General features: G+C 47.3%; 1 protein-coding gene across 1 annotated transcript; it reads left to right on the forward strand.

Annotated features, from left to right (window-relative positions):
• The first annotated feature begins 1,384 nt into the window (after window positions 1-1,384).
• HTR3B (5-hydroxytryptamine receptor 3B) lies at window positions 1,385-21,953 on the forward strand. Its single transcript, XM_024216408.1, has 9 exons — window positions 1,385-1,433; window positions 6,301-6,461; window positions 11,880-11,924; window positions 13,063-13,172; window positions 13,878-14,047; window positions 14,627-14,784; window positions 20,128-20,338; window positions 21,391-21,591; window positions 21,682-21,953. The coding sequence occupies exons 1-9, from the start codon at window positions 1,385-1,387 to the stop codon at window positions 21,951-21,953; spliced, it is 1,377 nt and encodes a 458-aa protein (XP_024072176.1).
• The last annotated feature ends 754 nt before the right edge of the window (window positions 21,954-22,707 follow it).

Genomic DNA, 22,707 nt, shown 5'->3' on the forward strand with positions numbered 1-22,707 from the left:
TGAAATTAATAGGCAGCAGGTTTAAAACAAACAAAAGGAAGTATTTCTTCACACAATGTATCCCTAGCCTCTGTTTGCCAGAAGCTGGGAATGAGCGACAGGAGATGGAACACTTGATTTTCTGTTCTGTTCATTCCCTCTGGGGCACCTGGCAATGGCCACTGTCGGCAGACAGGATACTGAGCTAGATGGACCTTTGGTCTGACCCAGTATGGCAGTTCTTACGTTTTTACCTTTCAGAAGATGCCCTGACCTAGCTCTGGGGTAGCAGGGCATGTACCAAACAAGAGGAAGGGTCAGGTGGATTCCTCAGAGTTGCTGGACTGATACATACATGGTTCATAGAGAACAAAGAGCTGTTTAGAAAGAAGGCATATTCTGTCATTGCAGTGGTGGCCCATGGGGATACAAACCAGCACTGGAAACATGTCTCCCACTATCCAGGGGAAACTCCACTGCCAGAACTAGGAGCTCTACTTCCATTTGGGTTGACACCATCATCAGAGACACCCCAGCTGCCTGGACAGTGTCCTTTCCTTGATTTAACCAGCAGCATAAACCTCAGCAATGGGCCCAAGCTGCAAAGTTAAAGGGGTGTTTGGATCCAGGCCCATTTCTACCATAAACCCGGACAGAGAGCAAGTGCATTCATGGCACTTAATCCCCTTTTTATTTGCAGATGCCAATTCAAAAGGGACCTGAACAGCCTTTGAAATAATCCTGCTGTCAGGGAGTGTCCCGTTCCCCTTCTGAAATGTGCCAAATAAACCGCTACCCAGGCACTCCCATTAATCACAGTGTAATACATCTTTTAATTAAAGAGTCAGGAAAGACAAAAAGCAGACAGGATTTCCCCCCCCTGCACTGTTAGCGATTGTTCTTCATTAAACAATAGCAGGTTTCCATTATCCAGGGTAATTCAAGAGTGCAGTAACTATTGTCAAATGCTGAAGACGCCGCTGCACAAGTCTGATTTAAAGCAGCTATTTGGGCCTCAATTATTAATGGAATTAGCATGCTGTAAGTCAGCGACAGGCACAGCCTCAGGTAAGAGCACTAAAGGAAATCATATTAGCATGGTATTTCCTCTCCTGGGGACCAGCCTCGGATTCCATTATTCACTTAGCGCTAGAATGTCAATGAAATTAAAATGCTGCCTATAATCCGATTCCAGATCAGAAGGGGCTGGGATATTTCAGAGCTAGCAGAGAGCCCAGAAACGTTCAGGTAACGGCTGCGTTCGCCTCGGCCCCTGTTGGATGTTTTAGAGAGAGTGACGTTGTAGTGGGGAACGGAGCCCGGTAGAGAGACACTGTTAACCTTCACTTAAGAAAGCCTCTAATGGTGGGAGCGCTGGACAAAGCCAGACGCTGCAGATGATGAGATGGCAGCTGTTTTCATGTCCCTCTTCCTCCTTAATCTCTTAGTCTCAGGTAAGTTTATTTGATAAGACCGATGCTATAACCCATGCCTGCAAACACTGTGTAGGATTTATATATATATATATATATATATATACACATACATACACACACACACACAGTATGTACTCCCTACCTATATAATTAGACTAGAATATATACTATAGGGGATCATCTTGTGCTAACCCTGACAGCATGCAATGAATAGGTGACCCAAGGGTGCTGCTTCCTCTCTGGCTGGTCCAATTTTGTGATATAATTAAGATGAGCAAGATCTTTGCAAGCGTTCATCTGACTAGGAGTCTAGAAAATGCCAGTGCTTTCAAGGGGTAAGCTACCAAAGTCTCAGAGATCTACAGTGTGCTAGGACATGTATGATGCAGAGAAGTCTCTTGTGATGCATGTAGCAGCGACTGTCTACAGTATGTAACATAGAAAAGAAAGAGTCCAAAAATGTAGTGGGTCAGTACCTTATTTTCTATGTAAAGTTCATCACCAGTTTTTCAGGCTGGGAGGTTTGTACGGGTCTTGTTAAAATTCAGGGAAAACAGACATCTCACTTTTAATGATATTCATTTCACTGAGAAGTCCCCATGTGTTTTTTTAACTATTTATCATCAGTTTCCCACAGAGCTGAACCAAGCCTGTGCACAAAGCAGCCGCTTCTTTTAGATCTCTTTGTAAATAAGACACGAGTTTCATTTTGGTTTTAATATTTCTTCTGACAGTTGAACGGGAGACTTTGCTAAGGTCAGGAATCCTGATTGTGCTGGAATCCCACCTCCGTGCAGGGCTGCAAATGGGACTCACTTCAGTTTCAGTCCATAATGTTTCCATAATTGGGGTTGGAATGCAGGCCAGTGGCATCACGTTCATTCATTGCCACAATGGTGAGAGGTGGGCGCAGAGTCTTAGAACCCTGACTCAAAGCAGGCATCCTACAATTGATCATTTTTAGTGCTGTCAATAACTCCATCGAGTAGACCTTTCCCCATGGAACCTGCAGAGAGATTTTGCCTTCTGATGTTGTGCAGGTTCCCTTTGAGTTTACAACTTATACACAGTGCATGTCTTATTAGAGAGAGAGAGAGAGAGGGGACAACTAATAACCGCCCCTCTGAGGATCTCAAGTCACTTTACAAACGCCCCATGAACTCAGATAACATAGCTATAAGCATAATATTGACAGGCAGATGGAGAGATACAAGGCAAGTATCATTAGCTCCATTTTACAATGGGGAAACCGAGGCCCAAAAGAGATGAAGTGACTTGCCCAAGGTCACACAGCGAAAGCATGGCAGAGATGAGGCTCAAACCCAGGTGTCTCATTGCTCTATGAAGCCAGAAGATAGGTCCTTGCAGTGAGAGGCACTGGCCTGTAGGGTCGAGAAGAGGCAGCGTAGGTTTCAGAATCCATTTAGTCTGGAAGAATTCTACAGGACCTGACTTTGCTGCCTCTGTGGCAGGAGAGGGGTTGACTCAGTTTCCTCCCTTCACGGCAGTGGCAGAGATCTACAGAAATTCCTTGTGTATCTGCGTGTATCAGACTGCGCTTCTCACGTGTCACACTAGAGTTTTCTTCCTTCTTGATTTTGTCGTCAGGGGTCACCTGAAAACCAGTGCAATCTGTGTGGGCAGGGAGGGTGCTTTGGCGGCTGTTGTCAGAGTAGGTCTTGTATTTCACTAATTCTTCTGCTCCTTGTCTGTGCAGTATTTTTGTGTTGGTTTGAGGATTTGGCAGTATCCAAATGTTTCCAGGGGCTGATCATTGTGGTTGTGAAATTATGCAACAAGACCTGTGGCATGCACTGTACTCACTAAATCTGATGAACTCGTGCAGGGTTAATGAAGACGGGGACTGTAATTTCATGGAAATCACATCCCATTCAGACAGACATTAACCTCCACCTACTGTTGTGTGGTCCAGAGAGAGCTAACCTAAGGCAGGGCAATGAAAAAGGTGTGCGTGTGTGTCATTGAAGAGCAAGCACTGCACGCTCACTCATTCCTGATGAGTCCAATTCTGCAAGCTGCTGAGGACTTTGGGCCAGATTTTAAAAGATATTTAGGCCCCCTACACCAATTGAAATTAATGGATGTTAGGCACGTAAGCACTTTTAAAAATCTGCCCCTTTGGCCTGGAAATCAATGAGACTTAAGCATGTGATTTCCTTGATCAGGGCTGTGCACCTTGTAGGAATGTCCTGATCTGTATGAGAGAGCTCAGCTGCCTCCCCACCCCATCAGAATCTATGCTACATCCATGCTGTATGCAGCATCACATTGGGACTAGCCTCTCCCAGAATACTGTGTGCAACTCCAAGCTGTGCTAAATTGATTTAAATGGAAGTTAGGAGCCTAAATACCTTGTGGATCTGGGCCAAAAACCATGAGATACACACAGACAACACTGATTAACTAAAGTATCCACAGGTGATGGGATGGAATAGAAAACAAGCTTATTTCCAGCCTGTTTCCGTTCACATCCACCCCCCACTCGCCACTCACAATGATACAGAGATGTTCCAGTTCCAGGTGACCCTTCCTAATGATCATAAGCAGTGTGAATTATTACATTATATTACTACGCCCTGAGAAGTCACAGGGAAAATCCTTGTTGAGCCATTCTTGATGGATTCTTTCTGTGTCTGTTGAGACAGTGCTGACCTGGGATTGGTTTAACGCTCATGTGAATGTCACATTAGCTCTCAGAGGAATAATTTAGTGTTAATTAATGGTCACTTACATTCTGAATGTGTCTCTGCCGTAATTAATCCTCTTCTGGCTAATTCGCTTTCATAACAAAAGTGCAATTATTTTGCAATTTATATTTCTAAATAAGCACCCAACCTTCTTATTGGGTCTGTTTTCTGAAAGATTAAATGTGGGGTGGGGTGGGGGAGGGAGAGTGAGTCCTGAAGGTGCTTTCTCTGCTTCAAAATGGATAAAATATCATATTTTTTCCACTTGCTGTGTTATTAGTCTGTGGAACTCATTGCCCCATGATGTCATGGAAGCAAAGAATGTAGTAAGATCGAAAGAGAGATTGGACTATTTGGTGGCTAACAAGAATATCCAGAGTTAGAATCATTTATACTAACAATGAAGCGTATTGGATGGGAGATAAAATCTCATGCTGCAGGGTTTAATCCAATCTCTAGTTATTAAGGATAAGGATGGGACTTTTATGGAGGGCAGATGATCACACATCTACCTAACCCTTACCTTCCTCTGAAGCAGCTGGTGCTGGCACTGTTGGAGACTGGATGCTGGATTAGATGGATGAGTCTACTCTGGTCTGGCAATTTCTAAGCTCCCTCCCGAGGCTGGGCAGCTGATGACAGTATCTTCAGCTGGAAGAACTCAGCCCCTGGGGCTATCTTAGTCTCTGGGCCTGTGTAAGAAGCAATATCAGCTCCTGGAGGGATCACTCTGTTTCATGTCACTGTCCAGTGCCCCCTCTAGCAAGCACTTGGAAGATCATTGCTAAGGACTGCAAGGAGTTACGTCCAGTCTTCATCAGCTGGACAGAAGTAAAGACAAGCAATGGGAGATTGCACAGGAAGACCCCCACATTGAAATGGGCTGGACCAGATTCTTACCAGATGTAAATTGGCAAAGCCCTGTTGTCTGCAATGGAGCTACACCAATTTAAACCAGCTGAGAATCTGGCCCGCTGTATCCCAGAATGTATCAGTGAATGTCCTGGTTGCATCACAGGTTCTGCTGGCCAGGGGAGAAGGGATCCCAGTTCACAGTAGGTAATATTTAGAGTAACTTTATCTCCAGGATCTAAATGCTGGCGCTGACTTAACCAAAAAGTGGGGTCCCTCATCAGGCAGCTGTGCTCATTGCATGGGCATTCTAAAGCCCAGACCCAAAAGGAGATCCTTGTGGTCAATATGCAGCATCTCCACTTGCTGAGCCCAAAGGGAACATCCCTTGGACTGCACCGCTAGGAACTGTACTGAAAGGGACTCAGGCTGGAGTTGTCCCCTCCCGACCTGAACCAGTAGGAGCTGCAGGGAGTTGGTCTCAGCTGGGAGACCTATCCCCCTGGCTGAGCTGGCAGGAACCACGGGGAAGGGGTCTCAGCTGGGATCTTACACGCTGCTCTTATTTAAATTACAGTTTCTGAAAACTGCCCTGAAAATGGAGCTGGGGGGAGGGCCCTCCCGGGGTGCTGAACAGAGGAGGCTGCTCCTGAGAGCGTAGCTAGAGAACGAAATGCTCATTTGGCTTACAGCTCTGATGCGATCGAAGGTGACTATTCCACGACTCACGCCAGGGCACCTACAGCATAGTCTCTAGCATTTTGTTCTCAGTGACATTGATAAATCATAGAAATTGCCGCCTCTGGCGGCTAGTGACACCACATGCTTCATCAAGGATTGGGTATGAGCAGGCCTGGTGTGCGGGGAAAGGAGATCTCATTTATAGTTTCCTGCTGGATCTCTCGTACCTTCAGCAGCTCATCAAAACAGCCATCAAAAGCACTGAGTGCTCAGGCAACTGCATGCGCAGGACACCGCAGATTAGATTTCATTCACGCGCATTGGCAATTTGCTTCAGCCCAATGAGTTGGTGAGGCTGTGCTCCCCAAGGTCTGGCGAAGCTCGTGAGCAAAATATCGTTTTGCATTTCAGAGGGAACACTCAGAAATGTGTCACTTCCAATTGCTGGTCTTCATTTCTCCTTTACCTCCCCCTGTATTGCTCAGAGGGCCATGGAGTCCTGTCGCAGGACACAAGCTGGATTTCCCCCCCGTTCCCAATGAATCAGCCCATACAAAAATAAACCCAGCCTCAGCAACAACGAGCTAACAACTTTTCCTCTTCTACCTGCCAGGTCTAATTACACAAATTCATTTGTTTTTCAGGAAGCTCAAACACAGATGCTCAGCGGCCCAGAAATTCTACTTTGCATCGTCTGACCAGGCACCTTTTACTGAATTACAGCAAGGGAGTGAGACCTGTCAGAAACTGGTCAAAGGCCACTACCGTTTACCTTGACCTCTTTGTCCATGCAGTGCTGGATGTGGTAAACAGAATCTCAAGCTGATTTACAACCCGTGTCCCGCTGTTCATAATACAGTAGAATCTGCTAGTTGGAGATTGGAGTTGAATGGATGCCAGTGGCTGTGCATGATGCTTTTCAGCAGAAGGAGCCGTCTGTTTATCGACAAACCACTTTGCTCCTGCTCCTTTTAAATAAGACTTTCTGGAATTTCAAAATGCTAGAAAGAAGTTTTTAAAGTGACCCATTTGATTTAATTCAGGCTGAGAATAAGTATAAATAATCCTTGACAACTCAGTTCAGTGAAGAAATATTTTTTAACAATAGGTTGTTTTGCAAAAGGTTGGACAGACAGATACAAATACAGACAGACGTTTGTAAATCCTCTATTTTGATCAGTTTCAACGAGAACAGCTTTGAGGGACTGAGGCCTAGGATTTACCAAACAGCCTAAAGGAGTCCAGTATCCAAGTTGAATGGGATTTGGGTGTTAACTCCCTTAAGCTACATTGCAAATCCCAGTTTTAAAGCTTCCCTTGCAGTTCTGGAAACCCACATTCAAACAGCTTTGTGCTAAGTTAAGAGAACCAGGAAGGGACATTCTAACCAAGAGCTCAGAGCAGACGGGCTACCATGTAATAAACATTGGCTTAAGGGCTTTGGTGCTTTTGGAGAAAATTCGGTGTGTTGGGGTATCAGAAAATGATGAACAGATACAGATGGGGGAGAGTTCAGAAACTTAAGACCCAAGTTACAGGGAATTTGGAAAGGGCGGAAAAGAATGGATAGAATGAGCCCCAACGTGCTACATGCGTTACATATAAGTGCACAGTGCCAGTGAGAGAGCAACAGATGCTCTATGCCTTTTCCCTTAAGAAACCTCCGCTGCCAGACCAGATCAGAGAATCCCAGCGCTTGTCTATTACTGGCATAGGATGTGGAAGTCACTGAATCACTTGCTTCCACTGGTATTTCAGGGTCTACTGATCTTATGTGTAGATATTCCCTGGGTACTATTAATACCATTGCAGGGATCAAACTCAATATTCACAGGATATAAGCCCCTGGTATTTCAGAAGCAGAGCACAGGGGAAATAATTGCACCACGTTCCCTGTTATGGAAGGTGTATGGGCTGGTTCATTGGGAATGGAGTTGAACACACGTGACAATTTCCTGCAATATCCCCGGAAGAAACTTGACTATAAGCAAAGTAAAATTGAGCAACCCAAAGACACCGTCCAACTGGAATGAAACACAAGTAGTAAAAGAAACCACAAAAATAGCCAGTGTGATTTAAATTAGACGTATAGAATTCTTCCCTTTTTAACAAGCTAAAAATGTTCTTAATAGCACCGATCGGGGGAAATATTAAAATATGAATTTTAATTTTGGCAGTGTCTGTTTAAGCACAGTCAGAAGCTCTGTGCAATCAAACTGCCTCCTCAGACTACCTGAGCCACTTTGATATTCTGGAAGCTGCTGAAATGTATTTGAGGAGCAGGCAAGTGTATTAACATAGGCAGAGTGTGGGCACAGTATTAATTATATGAAATATGCTACATGAATTAACAAATAACTACAAGCACTGTAATTACCTCTTATATTGCAGCTGTTTAATTCCTTCCTGGTGCTCCGAGATTGCATTTCAGAGCACATAAAGATCCAAAGTTTGGGTGTAGATCAAGGGAGTGAGGCACATATTTTCTGGAGGTGTCTAGCACATCAGAATCTACTTCCTCCTGCCTTGGACCTTCCATCATCCTTGTACAAGGAGAAAATGGGAGAGAGCAGAGTTGGAAAATGCCTTTTTTGTTACAGTAACTAAAAGAGGCTCTAACGGCAGCTCTAGCAGGGTTTTGCTTTTATCCATCTTAACTGTAATGAGTCCCTCGTTATCTTTTGTACACAGTAGGAAGTGGTGAATTATATAGTATGCAGGCAAAGCTTTCACTTTCTGAATTCATCATCTTCACTCCATTAGATGCCAGCTAGCGGGGTTTGGGTGAAGTGATTACACCAGACCAGGAGGAGAACAGTAGTATTTAAGTCAGGGTCTTCTCTACTTTCTTGGCTATAACGAATGCATGTTCAAAATATCCGTATTCATGCTATCAGATAAATCTAATCAGAGACTTGGCTCCAGAGCCAATGTCATCAAGAAGCTGTAGGCTTTAAAGGGCTTGATGCAGTAGAGACTTCAGCAGGTGCATGTAGTAATAGACGAACTGTTCAGCAACCATTGTTTCGTGTGAAGAGCTCTCACCCCATCTTCATCACTGCCTCTGACTTCTATTGTGATCTTTTGCCTCCTGTTTCATGTACATAAAAGACTAGTCTTGTCTGAGAATATCAAGTTATTATGAGTACCTTGGGGAAATCTGATTAGGGAGATAATCTAGTCAACGGAGAAGAGTTCCAATTTGTTTATATTGAGTTTCGTCAATTCCGAATCCCAGATACCTTTGTATTCCACTCCATTGACTAGAGCCTCCCAGACAGACGCTCAGGCATCTGTTTCTATAGTCTGCCGAACTGGAGACAATAAATAAGAATGTGTGGGAATTATCTGTATATTTGCTAACCACCAATTTAAGTCTAAGTAGTCTCCCTCTGTTAGGAAGACTAATGAATTCCAATTCTCCAAAATATCCTTTGCTTTTAACAAGCAAGATGGAAGGTAGCTGAAAAAGAAAGAGGGAAGAGCTGTGAATAATACCACGAGAGAACCAATTATGCCAGCCAGCTGGCATTGAGAAACTTCTTGTTTCACTTGACAAAAAGATTCAAGTTTTAGCCTTAGATGTCATTTTTCCTCCTCGCTCACCCCGGGCCCCTCTAACGCTGGGCTCTCGGTCAGGGCCAAATGGAGAATCTAGCAGTAAGTGTAGGATAGCCATCAACAAACAGCTTTTTATGGTAAGAACAAAAGGACTAGACCATGGTGGTGGCACCATCGTGGCATACGGTGAAGGCATGCTCAAGAACTATAAGCATTAGTGGGGGTGATGGAAGGAGTGGACCCACAAAAGGATGGGGTTGTCCAATTGCTCCCCATTTGGTGGGCCTGTGATCCTGCAGTTGATCATTTTGATTTAAGATGTAATCAAAAAGGATGAATGAGGGTTGAAGGTGCTTTAAATGTTGCTCTCTGCAACAAAATCAATATCTTCAAGTCAAGTCAACTGTGGGAGCAAATCTCTCGTGCTGACTAACCATTAGCTGAGTCCCTCTCTTGTCCAAATCTGAAACTGGCCTGACATCCATCCTGCATAAGACTATTACTATGGGTCATAATAGGCAACTTGATCAGGTGAGCCAAACGGCAGCCTGCTCCCCCTAGGCTAAGGTCATCTAACCTGGAATTCACCTTTTACAGATCACACGTGTTCATAGGATCATAGACGTTCACTGTGTGGGGAAAAAAACCTGTTAGATCACTGAATTCATCCTTCCGACAGGCAGATTATAGTCCCCCAGGAGAGGACATAGTGGATATTCAGCCATTACAAAGGAATTTAGCCAAAATGGCCAAACAAAAGTTATAAATTATTTTTTTCTTTTTCATGCATGAACCAAGCCCTGTCTCGGATGCTGATGCACGCCTCCCCCTAGAGGACATCATAGAAACCGGTCATCCGTATTTTGTGCAAAGGTGTCTGAATAGGGCTGACTCATTTCTTCTCAATGCAACCTTTTGTGTGATGATCCAAGGATTCTGGAAAGTATGTTGCAGTTTCTTTTTCATCTCCAATGATTTCCTAAACTACTTTTTCCAGGGAAATGAGCTTAATCCACTTTCAAAATGGCATGGATATACAAATTCCAAGCTCCGAGTCCGCAGCAAACCCAAAGCATTCCTGCTATTCTCTCATATTCCATCAAGATGGGAGTCACACTTCATTAACAACTAGTGTCTTTCTTCCATCTCTTTTGGGAGAAATTTGATCTCCTGTATTCCAAAGGAGCCTTCTTTCTTCAACTTGTGCTTTTGCTCCATCCCAAGATACTAGTAATTTGAGAAAACCTTTTGCCTCAAGAATTAATACGGCCTTGATCCTACAAACAATTATGTACGTGCCCAACTTGAACCGTGCGAGTAATGAAGAGGAAAAATAAAATATGCTGAATCATAACAAAGGGAGGGAATTTCTATATGTCATAAAAAATACACCTAGCTTGAGGTCACACTTCTGTTTTATGAGCAGGAAAATCCACACGCACAAAGATTTAACATAAGTGGCTGCCTGTAGCAGCTGAGACAACTCCCTTTGAAAAATTATGAATATCCTGATTACAAATACAAGCTCAGCCTCATATTTTTAGCCCTGGATTTGCTGAGAATATGGTATTATGCTTAGCAGCCTGATTAATGTCACAGTAGCTAATTAGGGTGCAAGAGAGAGACTGATGATTCATTTAGTGTGTCAAGTGCAGCCAAAGTACTATTTTATCAAAGATAATTTACTGTAGTGAGGATTGCACAGACACAGATGAACAACAAATGGGAGCCGCAGGCTGACGTGAAGTGAGGTGATGGCCAAACAAACCTCAGGATCCTTCTCTATGGCCTGGTTTTATCAGAGAGAAACGTAAAGGGATGCAATCAAATTGAAATCTAGTCAGTTTAAAAAAAAATGAGTTGAAAGTCTTCCATGAGCTCCCCCTGGCAGGCCTGGTGATTTTACAATCACAATTTCTGTTGTTTCTTTAGCTCTTCACACAACAAAAATAATATGAAGGAATCACAGGAGCACAACTGAGTCCAAAAGAAAGGTGGTTACTAAATATACACAAACTTGTATACACAGGGCTGGTTTTGATGGCTTCTAAAACACAGAACACACTGAGCACTACTGGAGGGCTCACAAGCTATTTAAAGGGATATTATCTATTCCTACACACCATCTTTTCCTATTTCATAAATGTTCTTCTATCCCATTTTACTGCATGAAAGCCTCATGCAAAGCACTGGAGAAGCTCACTAACTCAGGTCCCATTCTTGCGAACAGCTGTTACCAGGCACATCGCTTAGAACAGTGAGTAACCCTGTGAAAGCCAATGGGACTATTCCTGTCGCAGATATTACAGCTGGGAGCAGGTGATTGCAGGATCTACCTGATTATAGACAGGACATTTTTGAAATTGATGATATACAAAGAGTGGGAGAGATTTTCAAAAGCACCTAATGGATTATGGTACAAAACCCCAAAGACTCTCAATGGGAAAAATGTACAAAACATCACACTAAAGAAATAATGAATAATACTTATTTAATTTCTTTCGTCTAGAGCAACCTTAGATGTTATGTGTAACACCAATGGGTACAGCAGAGCCTACTCGTTCTGAGAGCAGTGTGATTTTTAAGTTGTCATGTCTCTTTACGATCCATTGAGTCAGTTATGTAATTTGTTAAACATTTGATTTTATTTTCCCCCCTACAGAATACACAGAATCAAAAGCTAACAACAAGCATTTGGTTTCGGCAGGTAAATGATATTTTCTTCCTTAACTACATGTGATGCTGAAGCAGAGAGAGAACTTAATTGCTCTGTAGTATTTATTATACATTACTTTAGGTTGTTTGCTTTCTGACTCAGTTAATATTGTAATGATCAGTGCAGGGTACACCTCCACCAATAGATAGTGCTGTATCTTAGTGCTAAATGTCATCTTGTTATTGTACCCATCTGGGTGGGTTTAAGGGAAAGAAGTTTGGAGTCTTGCATGTGTGTGTTGGAGTGGATACTTTTAGTGTCCCAGTAACAACTTTGATTTCTGAAAAAACTGAAAAAAAATCATTCATAATGAATAATGCGATAGGTTTAGCCTCTTCCCTTTGTGGAATATCTGACTGCAATCTTCTCAAAATGTATTCCTTTGATATTATTTGACAACATCTTGGAGGATATCTTCCAGGGGCCAGGGCACATTCACCTGCAGTGGGGTCTATCTCCCACACCAATTCCCTTCTTTCCTTCCTATGTGGAATTGGGGGGGGGGGGGGAAATCAGTCAGGTGTTTTAAACGGGTTCTCCACCATCCTCAAAAGCGTCAGATAGGGTAGATGAACCAAGCATACACATGTAGTGCTGCTCAAAACATTTCAAAATGTCAATTAGCATTTTTTTAATTTCAAATTTTGAACCACCCCCACCCCAAAAAAAATTGGGAAAAAAATGTCCTTTTCACATTTCAACCCACTCTGGACACAGGCAAATCTCAGAGACTGCAGACTCTGAGAAATGCATTTTCTGAGCCAGCCTGAGCTGGGGATGGTGGAGCTGAAGAGGAGTGCCTGCATCAGCACCGATTGTACAGACTCCTGGTGACAGGTAAAGCAGCCGTGTTCTGATGAGAATATCCACTTTACACACCCGTAAAAATCTATCCTGTAGGAAGCAGAGTAGGACTCACTGCTACCTGAGCCGCTCTTTCTTGGCCATTAGCACAGGGGATCAAGCGATTATCACATTCCCAATGCAGGGATATTTTCTGTACCTACCATCCCCTAAATCGGGAAGTCAGTGGTTTGAACTCACTGTGGCACCTCGGTTAACCGGCCCTGCCAAGTCACAATATGGGAAACCACCCGGGCAGTCACACTCTCCATTCTCCCTCCCACAGATGTGGAAGGATGAGTTTCTCACCTGGAATTCCAGCCTCTATGATGGGATCAGGGAGATTTCCCTGCCACTCAGCACCCTCTGGTCTCCGGATATCGTCATCAACGAATTGTGAGTTTGGATCGGGCCAGAGTTTTACTGCACGCAGTAGGTTGCGGTGGGTTCAGGGCTTCTTTTTGGCTGATCAGTGCAAGCTCTGCCTCTGCCCACAGCAAGAACAAAAGGCTCCATCGGGGGGGGGGTGCAGGGGGGAGAGGAAAAAAAATCTTGTTTCTAACGGCTCTAGACGAGCTGTTTGAAGGCTTTGCAGGGGATGGATTAACAGTCTGAGTCGCAGGTGTGAGACACTTAGCTTCTGTGGAGCAAGAGATTCCAAACACAGCAGGGTCAGCTTGGCGCTTCATCCTTCTGAGCCTCGTAAATTGAGTGCCACAGGCACTCTCTGTCTGATACTTAACCTGGTCCCCACAACTGTAGTGCCTGGGCACCTCACCATCTTAATGGCTTCATTCCCGCAGAACCTGTGGGAGCGAGGCAGGGTGCTGCTTTTAAGTCCATTCTACAGATGGAGAACTGAGGGGCAGAGAAACTTCCAGAGGTCACACAGGGTGAGCAGGGAATTGAACCTAGGGTCTACTAAGTCCCAGACTAATGCCCTGGCCACTGGACCACCCTTACACCTATAGTGTCACATGAGAGCTTGGAATCCTGAGCGTGGACATTAAAAAAACCTCACTGCCTGTATCCTGTGCAATGAACTAGTCAGGTCTCTTTCCCCCACCCTCCCTGTGCAACAAACCCTCCTGTTCTGTACAGCGTGGATGTCAGCAGGTCCCCCGATCTCCCCTACGTTTACGTGAATGCTGCTGGGATGATCAAGAACTACAAGCCCATGCAGGTGGTGTCCGCGTGCAGTTTGGAGGCCTACGCCTTTCCCTTCGACACCCAGAACTGCAGCCTGACCTTCAGCAGCATCCTGCACACAGGTGAGCACGACAGGACTCAGCCCAGGCTTGGGAATCTCAGCTGGGGAGTGTGAAGAGGAACATGACTAGCATGTGTTGCAGGACCTAGCTCAGCGCTGCCCAGGGTAGGTGCCCCACTGAGGGCTCCCTTTGGAACGCGGTGCTGGTCTGGTGCCAGCATCAATGCCAGGCAGTTCGTAAGTCAGCAGGCGAGCTCTATAGCAGCAAGGTAGCCAGTTCCATCTCACGCTGGAGGTTGTAAGTCTGACTCGGCCTTTACACTGGCTCCCATAGAGATCACCCAGGCTGAAAAGTGACCAACTGCATCTACAATGGCCACAGTCAAGATCCCACGGCACGGAGGGATGGAAAAGCCAATCGAGGGATATAGCAATGGGTCTCCTAGGGCTCCAGTCAGTACAGGAAGTGTCCGAGTTGATGGGGCTCGTACCATTTGCAGGGGCCATAGAGAAGGCCAGTGAAGCTCTTTCCCCAGCCCTGTGGCCACTGGCAGCTCGTGGAAGAAATGGGGTGAGACCATCCCGCGTTCACAGGACTCCCTTCCCCTGAGTCCCAGCCCTTTGTTTGTGTCATTCTCAGTGGAGGATGTGGACCTCACCTTCTGGAGAAGCCGTGAGGACATTAAGAATGACAAGACGTTGTTTCTGGATGACGGTGAGTGGGAGCTGCTCTCTGTGCCCTCACATCCCCGGGTCCTGCACATGGAGACCGGACGCTTCGCCCAGATTCAGTTTAACGTAGGTATCAGCTATTTCTCCTTTGCCTCTAATGCACGGACATCTTTCCATTTGGCACCTTCCACTTTCCCTCCTTTTCTTCTCTTCCGCTCAGTGATTTGCGCTGGGCTTCAGAGTCATTGAATCCATCACGAGCACACGGGCTCTGCTGCGCTTCACATTCTCACTAACACGCGACATGCTGCAATTCCTGGCTATCGATGGGTTGTGATCCACTGGGAAGTGGGCGGCTGCAACATGGAGGACAAGCCAAGATGAGGGTGGTAGCGAGGGAGAAAGCAGGTCATTCTGTAAAATGCCCCAGTACCAGCACTGAGGATGAGGTAGACAAGAGGGGCACAACCAGCTGGATGCTGGGAACATCCCTGGTTGGATACCACATGATCCAACACAAGAGGCAGGGCTCTCTCTCTATGGGCTCCTGGAGATCAACCTCCAAAGCGAGACAGCATTAGCATTCGCCCAGGCTCCCCGTCCGTCAGGCAGGGTGGGGACAACTCCAAGACAGAAAAGTAACAGATGCAGCCTGAAAAGAGGAGCTCAGACCTGGTCGTCGAACACGCCAGCGAAGAGAAAGTGAAATTTAGACCAATGCTGAGGTATGGTAGCTCTGAGCTCGCACCTGATCCCGGTACAGCGATGGCTACCATACAGTGACCTACTGCCAGGATCCCCAGCCAAGGGGGCATAGGTCTGAGTGGAATCGAGAACCTAGTCCAAGTTCACATGCTTTTGAACGGACTGCAAAATCTTGTTATTTACTTATCATCATCATCGTTATTGCGGGGTGAAAAACGTTTCTCTCAATTCCGGACCTTGACTATACCGTGACCAACAAATTTGGACCTTGACAAAGAATAATTGACTACCTCGGTCTAGATGGTCCAGGCTAGAAGCAGCACTCTGTACCACGTCACGCCACAGGGTCTGATCAGAGTCGAGATCAATGAACCATACTGGGCCAGGGCCAACAGGCCAGCCAAAGTAGGGTTGGCAGAGTGCAAAGTTAGGAGCAGAACACAGGGGACCAGGAACCAGGACCAGGAGCGGGGCCAGGGGCAGAGCTGGAGTCAGGAACTAGGTGCAAGGTATGGTATCAGGACTGCACAGACAGACTCCAGGTGATTCCCCTGTCCCTTAAATAGCATGCCCGAGCCAGTCAGGGCACTCCGTAGACTCCTCCAGCCAGGACCTCCGTGGGTGGGACAGCCGGGGTGCTTGAACCTGTAGAGTGCATAGGCTGCTGTTCCCTGCGTTGCCAGAGCTGTTGAGTGGCCATGTGGACACAGCAGCCACCCAGGAACCAGCAGACCCTGCTTCAGGCCTGCGGATCTTCACACCTATACACACGGACTTAGGGCTCCAGATGCTAAGGTGGTAACTGTGTAGTACACGGATAGAGCGGACACTGCAGGCGCTGAACAGGGCTGCTGCAGGTGCTCTGCCCCAGGCATCCCTCTGTCACACCAGCATGGACACTTGCATCGCTCATGAAATCGACTGACAGCAGTACCTACGTTCCAAGCAGCAGCATTGAGGAGATAGCCTGTGGCTCCCGTCTCCTTGCCGGAGAAGGCTGGAGTGTGGAGGGGAAGCAGCTAATTTGTCCACACCGCTTGCTGGAGGACGAAAATGTGTTTTTGTTTTGATGAGCTTCTTGACTAAGAGTTAAACACCTCATTAATTTTAAAGATAGCAGCCTGCGAACATTATTAATGCCAGAGCGAATAATGAAGAGCATTTAAAGGGAAAAACACTAAGAGAAGCAACTGCAGGGTGGGCTGCAGATCTGAAACACACACCCGTTCGGTGGAAGCAGCAAACTCAACACTCAGGGCTTCGAGAACCCCGAGGCCTCTCAGAAACTTATCAGACCCCCTGGGCCCCAGGCAGCAGGCTGGACAGCTCCCCAACTGCTGCCCAGGCCTCCCCAGTTTCCCAGCAGGTCCCCCTTGCTAAGCACCACAAGCTCAGCCTCTCTTCCTGCCTTTCATACACCAAGGGGAGCGCAGAGGCAAAGCAGGAACCTGGCGGTTAATCGGACCTCGCACAAAGATCCTACTAACAGTGACTGAGTTTAGGGCCAAGGTTTGGGCTGGAGGATATTCTAGCTGACTTCAGTGGAGTCACTTGCAATTTACCCAAGTGTCTCCGAGAGGAGAATCAGGCCCAGCATGGCTGACCTTAATGCACTCACAGAACCCCCTTACCCGACTGTTCAGTGCCGCTCGCCAGTCAGGGGACGCCCCAGACTGGCCTAGTAACTAGGAAAGGGCCAGTTTTTCTTGTAACATTTTTTATTTTTGACAGAAAGTGGCTTTTTCAAACTTTTAGTTGAAATTTTCCATGTTTTCTATTAAAATTTTCCAGGTTTTCATAAAAACCAAACCATTTTCAGGAACAAGATTTCAGTTTTTTAATTCAAATCCCAAAGCATTTTAGTTTCTGGTTCTAAGTTTTTGTTGAAAAACTGAAAATGTTCCAGGGGGAATTTAACATTTTTTATATATTTACATTCCTGCAAAAAATCATTAGCATCTTCCTCCAATGCCCCTAGTACCAGATCTGCAAGCTGGCACAGTGGGGGAGCAGGCAGTATTACCTTGAGCAGCAGTGGCAGCGGTAGCCTCTCCGGTGGCTCAGACTCTCTCACTGGTGCTGAGACTCTGGGGTGTGGTTTGCCCCATGGAAATCCAGCGCCTGTCCTGGCGGGGTGAATGTTACATTGCGTTAGCGCTGAGCCATCTGTTCTTAAGTTACCCAGTTACCTTCAGATCCCCTCTATGTAAGCAGTCCCCACCCCAGCAGCCCTCTTTCCTGCCCCTGTACCTACAGTACAGACTCACTGCTGCCTTGTTCGGTCCCAGCAAACCCGTCCCCTTGGCACTTGCCCCAGGGACATGCCAGGCACGTCGCAAGGCTCAGGCAATGTTTGGAAGCCGGGGCTGCTTTCAGCAGTGAGCAGGGGGACCCCACGTGAAGACAATGGCTATGACAAGGATGTCAGTTCTGAGCCTGGGACCCATTCCAGCGGCCACAGCAGGACACATTCCTCTGAGCCTGGGCTGGAGCAGAAACAGACACCGGGGTCCCGGACAGCAGGAAAATAAGTGGACTACAGTGACACAGAGATTCAGGGGTATGCCCTAGGAATCTGGGGGTTGAGGGGCAGCACTGAACTGACGGGTAGGGGCACCCTGGGTATTGCCCTCCCATCCCCCCAAGAGCAGGCGAAGGGAGTTGTGCCCAGCGTCACTCACACAGGAGTCCCCTGGGCATTGACCCTGGGCACTGAGCAGGTCTCATCTGAAAACAGCACAAATCAGCCCTGCGCTACCTGACCAGCTTTCCAGCCAGAGTCACCTTTGACTCCTTACTGCCCTGGTAGCCCAGGTGAGAGGAAAACATTGCAACCTTCCCGTCTGCAAGAGAAATCACAGAGGTGGGGGGAGAGAATGTAGCAAACTTAGCGGCAAACCTGTGTCTGGGTGTCAAACGCTGTCTGTGCCATAAAGACAGTCATGCAAAATTAAGTGCTGGTGGGGTCTGCTATCAAGGAGACAATTCATGCCTAACCTTGGGTAATATTCCATCTCCAATGTGCGGCTGCTGTACATGCTCGGAATGAGATTGATCTCCTTCATTAACATCAATGGGCTGCAAATACCTTTGTGTACTTATTATTACCTGGCTTTAATGGATAATGAAATTGTGGCATAATATTGCTAACACCTGAAGGGTGTCTAATGGAGAACACGACTGAAACTAAAGTGCTTTCCTCCCTTTGCTGGAGAATTTAAAGGCATCAACTTCTTAGCTTATTAGAGAGGATGGGATTTGGCTGGTTTAAGATCTGCAGAGAGCGACTCCCAGCTGAGGCCAGCTCAGCGTGGGTCCTACCCGCCTAGCCAGGAGGAGGTAACCCCAGCTGACTCCTGGTGGCTCAGTTAGAAGAACTGGGGTCTATGCACAACCTGGCTCCTGCTCTGAGCCTTGGCTCAGGTAGCACACAGGATGCAGCCACAGCACGTCCCACATCTGGCTGGGGGCTCCACTGACTAGCTAAATCTGCCCTGGTATCTGGCTACCAGACCCAGGGCAGTGAACTTGGTAGAAATCTGTTGTATTGTGCTGTGGGTGAACCTGGGTGCAGGACCCCAGCCAATTACAGCTGCTTCTCTCATGGAACTCATGCAAGGCTCCCCCTTCTCCTTCACCCCGCCGGAAAGGGTGAGATCCAGACTATGACCTCCACATGGCAACATGACACACTGGGCCAATGCTTTGCTCTTCAAGAGCACCACGGTGAGGCGCATGGTACCAATGGCCAGAGAGAGACATCCAAGATGCAATGAGATCAGTACTGCTCAATAAACTCAGACTCTCAGAAGCAGACAGGGGGAACAGGCTACCTAGGCTAAATTTCTTCCCTCATGATTTTCATTCTGACACTCTGAGTGGAACCAATTCTCACTAAAAACTGTTCTCTGCCTTGCAACAGTTTTTTAGTGGGAATCGTTTTCTCATCACGTGCTTTGACACCCAAGGGTTTTGATTTAAAAGTTTCGGGTTCCTTCCGATCCATTTTGGCGATGGTAAGACTCAAACCAAACCCAACAAGTTGGGTTAAACTCTGCAATGCAGATAGATTTGGAAAAGTTCACTGGACCCAGAACTTATCACTCCAGCACCTAGAAATCTCATGAAAGACCCAGTTACAAACTGGAGTCTCAAAAATGTCATGCCCAGTGAGAGACAGCAAAATGTTTGGCTTCAAGTTTTCGTTAAAGGTTTGCAGGCCCTAAAAACGGTTGCATGAAACACAGCTGATTGTGTTTCCCCATTTGAAGCCCAAACTAGGTGAATTCTCATGGCTACAGGTTTTGCAGCAGGAAGGTTTGCACAGCTGTCCCCAAGATGAATGGCAGGGAGGCGGCAGGTGGGTTCATCTCATTACTTGGATCACAAATACAGCAAAAGCAACCACTCTTGGTGTTTGGGGATGTCTGCTTCTGTCTGAATCTGCAAAGCCCAGAGGCAAAGGGATCATGTGGAGAGATATATGAATAAGAGTTCCCCAAACTCTTGCCAACCTCAAAAATGTTCCAGGTTTGTGGGGAGAAAATTCAAGCTGGTGGTGAATTCACAAAAGTTCTGGCCAATGTAACAATCCCTCGCTCCTGGCCCACCCTGCACCACTTAGGTGAGTGGCATGGAGGAGCCCCCACATCTCTCAGTGCTCTTACGCGACAGGTCTCTGCATCTTAAGATGCTAAAAATCCAAAGCCCCGTTGTTTTCAGGTCACTCTTAGAATTGGCGCTGACTTCTCTTCTCCACCCCAGGTTGTTATCCGAAGACGCCCCCTGCTATATGTGGTCAGTTTGCTGATCCCCAGTCTATTCCTGATGGTCATTGACCTGGCCAGCTTCTACCTGCCACCCAACTGTGGCACCAGGATAACCTTCAAGACCAGCGTGCTGGTTGGCTATACCGTCTTCAAAGTCAACATGTCAGACAAGCTGCCAGGCACTGCGGTCAGCACTCCCCTCATTGGTGAGTTGGGTTTGGCCAGTGCATCTTGGACGGGCTGGGCTGTTATGGTAGGGACTCTATTCTAAGGGAGCATGTAAATCTGCAAACACTAGAGGTCAGAGACGGTGAAGACCCATGAGTTTATCCTATCCAGCCCAGATTCATTCTCCAGACTAGCTTTAAAATGGGCAGACTTGGGCAGTAATGGGACATCTGCCTTGGGGGGAAAGTTCCGTGGTCTAATCATTCTCACTGCAGGGAAATGTTGACGGACATTCATGCAGCTCTTCCCTGCTGAGTAGGTGTCTTACTCTGACCAGGTGGGGCCTCTCTTGGGCAGCCAGTCATTGGTGCCAGTACTATTCTTCTCCTTTAAAGCACCTGTTGCTAACCCTGATTTGACGTGTGCATCCTCCGGCAAACAAACCTCTGGGAAAAGAACTACAGTGCCGCTGACACCCTGTGGGCACTGCAAACCCTCCTGGCCTCACCCAAACAAATCATCCTGCATGGCTCGGCGAGGCGCTCAGCAGCATGGTTGTGTCAGATTTTCAGCCCAGAGTGGACTGGGTTTGTATTTCTCAACCACTGTGCTAGTTGAAACCAGGCTTATGGAGGGTAGTAATGTTTTTAACACAGTGGATGCACAGCTTGCATGGCTGCGGTAAGAGGGTTTGAAAATGGTTTGAAAACACTTCGAAGCCCCAGTGTGGGCAGAGCCTTAGGATATGTCTGCACTGTAATCAGGAGCTGCAATTGCAACACGTGTAGACGTACCTAAGCTAGCTTTCACCTAGCTGTGAAGTTGTGGCTAGCCCCGCACACCCAGGGCCCTAGGGACATGCTTGAGTGGCTAGCCCATGTTGCCACCATGGTTTCCTTACTGTTGCTACTCAAGTTAGCTTTGCCCTAGCTAGATCAAACCTAGCTTGGGTACGTCTACATGCTCTGCAGTCACACCCCATGACTGCAGTGTAGACACACCCTTAGAGACTATTTCAGCCATTGCAGTTTGGTGTCCTGGTTGCCTGTCCCACTCAGTAACGTTCCTTTCTCTTTCCTCATTGCCTCAGGGGTGTTCTTCACGGTTTGCATGGCCCTCTTGGTTCTCAGCCTGTCCAAGTCTATCCTGCTAGTAAAGTTCCTTCATCTGGGGGAAGACCCTGTGCGGAAAAGGCTCTTCTCCGGCTGCTGGGTGAGCAGCGCCATAGTTGGAGGAGGCCCCGGCGAGAGACCCCAGGCTCCCAGGCTGCAAGCAGATGGTGACATTGCAGGTACAAGAAAGGCTGGGTTTTCGGTGCACTCTGTGCACATACAGCCCCCTGAACTGCTGCCTTGCTGAACATGCTTTGCTGTCATTGCAGGTCTCTTGTTGCGGGGGGAAGCGGAGGAAGGGAAAGGAGAGGGGCCTTGGAAGGTGACGAGCGCCCGGAAGGCCCCAATGGAGAAGATCCTGGCAGAGCTCCTCCTGATCAGCTCCCAGCTCCGTGCACTAGACTGGGCCAGCAGACTAGAAGTCAACTGGCTCACGCTGTCCTACAGGCTGGATAGACTGCTGTTCTGGGTGTACGTCCTGACCCTGGGGGTGTATGCAGTCACACTCTGCTCCCTGTGGGTGGTCTGGAGCGCCCAGTAATGGTAGTGGGGGCATGGCAAAGCTAACATCAGAGATGCAGATACATTCAATGCTGGTGGGATCTGGCTCGGCTCACAGGGGCAGGGGATGGGCTACTGAGTGTCCGTCTCTTGGGCTCTATATCCAGGTCAGAGGGACGGGAGGACAAGACTTTTCACCTGTAGGGCATCATTTCCAATCTAGAGCAGGTTGATCAGGGCCTAAAATCTTTACCCTCTACCAATGATCACGTGGCCCATCGGGACCGAACCCCCTCATCTTCCAGCTCATCCTCCAGGGGGCCTTCCCCGCTCTGTGGATCTGCGGAGCGCTTGGTCTCCAGGATCATTTCTCTGGCACCCTCCCTCCAGAAATAAATTCATGCTGAAACAAAAAACACAAACCCCACAAAGAGCCTTTACCTGCAGCTGTCTCTCGCCGCTCGTTACCGCCGCGCTAGTGCTTTGCTCCAATTGCCCATGAAATGCTTCCACTGCTATTAAGGAAATGAAGAACATCAGACAGGTTTTGAACCACCCCCACCCAGCCCCTTCCACCAGTGGGAACAACCTCTCTGTCTTGACCTCCCTTAATTTCAACTGGGAGGCGCTTCCCCAGACAGTGCGTTCGCAGACGCCTGTGGAGTTTTCCCTGCTCCCAGCAGCTGGCTGAGGCATTCCAGCTTCGCAATCCAGCGAGAGGGGCAGGTGGGGTGCACCCAGAGTCAATTCCCATCCGTGCCTAGAAATGCAGGTACTTCCCAGTCCTTTCTGCC

The sequence above is a fragment of the Terrapene carolina genome, unplaced genomic scaffold (assembly GCF_002925995.2).
Source record: "Terrapene carolina triunguis isolate 2854851 unplaced genomic scaffold, T_m_triunguis-2.0 Scaffold374, whole genome shotgun sequence".
In the NCBI taxonomy this organism is placed as follows: Eukaryota; Metazoa; Chordata; order Testudines; family Emydidae; genus Terrapene; species Terrapene triunguis.